Here is a 2,500-nt window from a genome sequence, read left to right on the forward strand (position 1 = left end):
GCGTTTTTGCTCGATTTGAGATGGCGATTCGAACAACTTTTAACGGGTGAGTGGTGGTCTTTTCTCGCCCATTTTTGTTGTTGTTTCTCTTTTTCTTAATTTGTTTTTATGTTCCAGGCATTTCTTGTGTGTGTTTGTGCTTTTAGGGGGGTCTTCTATTTTTTTTTTGTCTAAATGTAGGTCTTATTAGGATCGAAATCTCTTCCACATCGAAGCTTATTTCGATACCATACGGGGTAGTGGATAGGTCATATATTGAAGGTGAATAGTAGAGAGATGGAGGGAAGGGGGGGGGGGAGGAGAAAACCCCCTAACCCCAAATAAGTATTTTTAAGACAATACAAAACCAGAGGATCAAAGCAAGCCACAAACATTAAGAAAAAAAAATGCATCTTGTAGAAGAAATTACATTTATGGTTATGTTGGAGAATCTCTATCAAGTCTGGAAGATCAACCTTTCAAGAAATCTCTAACGAAAGTAACAGAAAGATAGATGAACAGGAGGAACAGATGAACAAATAGAACGAAAGTCAATCTGGTGAGTGAAGGGACTGAACATTTTGCGGTCGGTAGGATCACATTCAACGCATCTTAATGATAAGAGAGTCTGGAAATTATTCGAGTGTGGATCGAAGTAGAAAATATCATGTATTTTGATATATCAGTGTCTATGATATATATGTATATATATATATATATATATATATATATATATATATATATATATATATATATATATATATAAGTATGATGTATACGTCAATACAGATGACATTTTGAAGTCGTAATAATCGCAGGTCTGGAATCGGTTTATATTCACATTAAAGAGACAGAGAGAGAGAGTCATTGTTCTGATATACAGTTTGCAAGTTGTTGTTGTTTTTTTTCCCACGAAATATATAGTAAATATCGTTAGCAACAGTCCGTTTTCTTAATCTCCATCACCAGCGTAGTGTTTCTTGTCATCTTCCCCGTCTCTCGACCTACTTAAACGGTTGAATCTGTTCGAATTCCGTGACGACCTCGTCCTCCTGGGAATCCAGTGCTTCGAGAATCATCAGAATGTTACTTGTCACTCGAATGATCCCGTTCTGTGTCTGAGGACTCACCTGGTCGGAGCTAAAACGAAGTGATCTTTCATATATCTAAAGCCAGTCCAACCTATTCATCCGCCCTACTCTTTCGTGGCCAAGTCTTCCAGATGGAGGAGCCTCGCTATGCAAAAAAAGTTTCACCTCTTCGTCTGCACATGGTGAGGTCTCGTGGACATCTGTTGTTTCTGTGGACTAAATTCTGTTTGTTTTTCTTTCTCTCTTTTCTTTTACAATTATTAAAGAGCGACGAGAAAAAAAAAATACGAACCACAAACGAAGCTTTGCAATGTGCCGCTCACTCTCAGTGTCAGCCTGAGGCGCTCATTGTCAGACCCCTCCCCTCCCCCCCTACCCACACCCCCGTCTCACCCCAATATCGAGGAACAGCTTAATAGAGAGACGTTCCTTTATGAAAAAGAGAGTTTATAAGGTACATCCGCGTAATTCTTTAGTTCTTGAAAAAAAAAGTTAAATGAGCATTCTGAAGGTCACAGCCGCAGGAGTTCTTATGAGCAAAGCAATTTTCAGTCTGGAACACGAATATACACACCCAATCTCTTCCTTGTGTTTATACGTTGTTAGTATCCTTAATATCTTTACTAAAACAAATTAATTTCCATCAAAATATCTCTCTCTCTCTATTAAGAAAACTAGTGAATCTCAAACAAAACCGACCCTTTTCTAAAAGAAGGGATTCTCTAGCAAAATAGATATCTCTATTCACCCAACATGGGAATCCGATCTCTTCCACAACATAAAGATAGCACTCCTCTCATTAGACTCCCAAACAAGCAAGCAAAGCAAGCAAACAAGCAAGCAAGCGAGCAAGCAACACTCAAAATCAATCTAAATTCAATGTCCCCAAGTCCTCAAACTCCCTCAACCTAGCGTCCTTAAATCTTCTTCAGGAAGGTGCTGGCGCTCGTGGCGTCCTTAGTACTTGCAGCGGACGTCCCATGGAAGGTTGCTGCCTCCGACGATGCCTTCCTTATTCGAGGGGAATGTCCCTACGTTCAGCTGGAGCCCAACTTCAAAATGCAGGAGGTAGGTGGCTTGAGGTCTTGGGTGCTGTGCGTGCGTGTGTGTGTGTGTGTGTGTGTGTGTGTGTGTGTGTGTGTGTGTGTGTGTGTGTGTGTGTGTGTGTGTGTGTGTGTGTGTGTGTGTGTGTGTGTGTGTGTGTGTGTAGTTATGTGTGTGGACTTGTGTGTGTATGTGGAGTTGTGGGTGTATAAGTGTACGGGATTTGTATGTTATGTTATGTGTGTGTGTGTGTGTGTGTGTGTGTGTTTGTGCGTCTGACTGCGTGTGCTGGCGGCTATGAATACTTTTTTGCGTGGTGATAGAGATATAGCACAGATTGCCACCAATCGCAACAGCTGACCGGCAAGCATGAAAACAGACACTTG

General features: G+C 41.0%; 1 protein-coding gene across 1 annotated transcript in view; it reads left to right on the forward strand.

The window, feature by feature from the left end:
* LOC122242425 (crustacyanin-A1 subunit) overlaps nt 1-2,138 on the forward strand; it is a gene marked incomplete at its 3' end in the record, with an annotated part of 6,612 nt that extends 4,474 nt beyond the window's left edge. The window contains 2 exon segments of the mRNA XM_086556613.1: nt 1-46; nt 2,003-2,138. The exon segment at nt 1-46 is cut by the window's left edge and continues 80 nt beyond it. Coding sequence (XP_086412739.1) covers nt 21-46; nt 2,003-2,138 — 162 coding nt within the window.
* Nucleotides 2,139-2,500: the final 362 nt, after the last annotated feature.

This window comes from Penaeus japonicus, unplaced genomic scaffold (assembly GCF_977035675.1).
Source record: "Penaeus japonicus unplaced genomic scaffold, GWHDUDI00000001_assembly GWHDUDI00000033, whole genome shotgun sequence".
Taxonomy (NCBI): domain Eukaryota; kingdom Metazoa; phylum Arthropoda; class Malacostraca; order Decapoda; family Penaeidae; genus Penaeus; species Penaeus japonicus.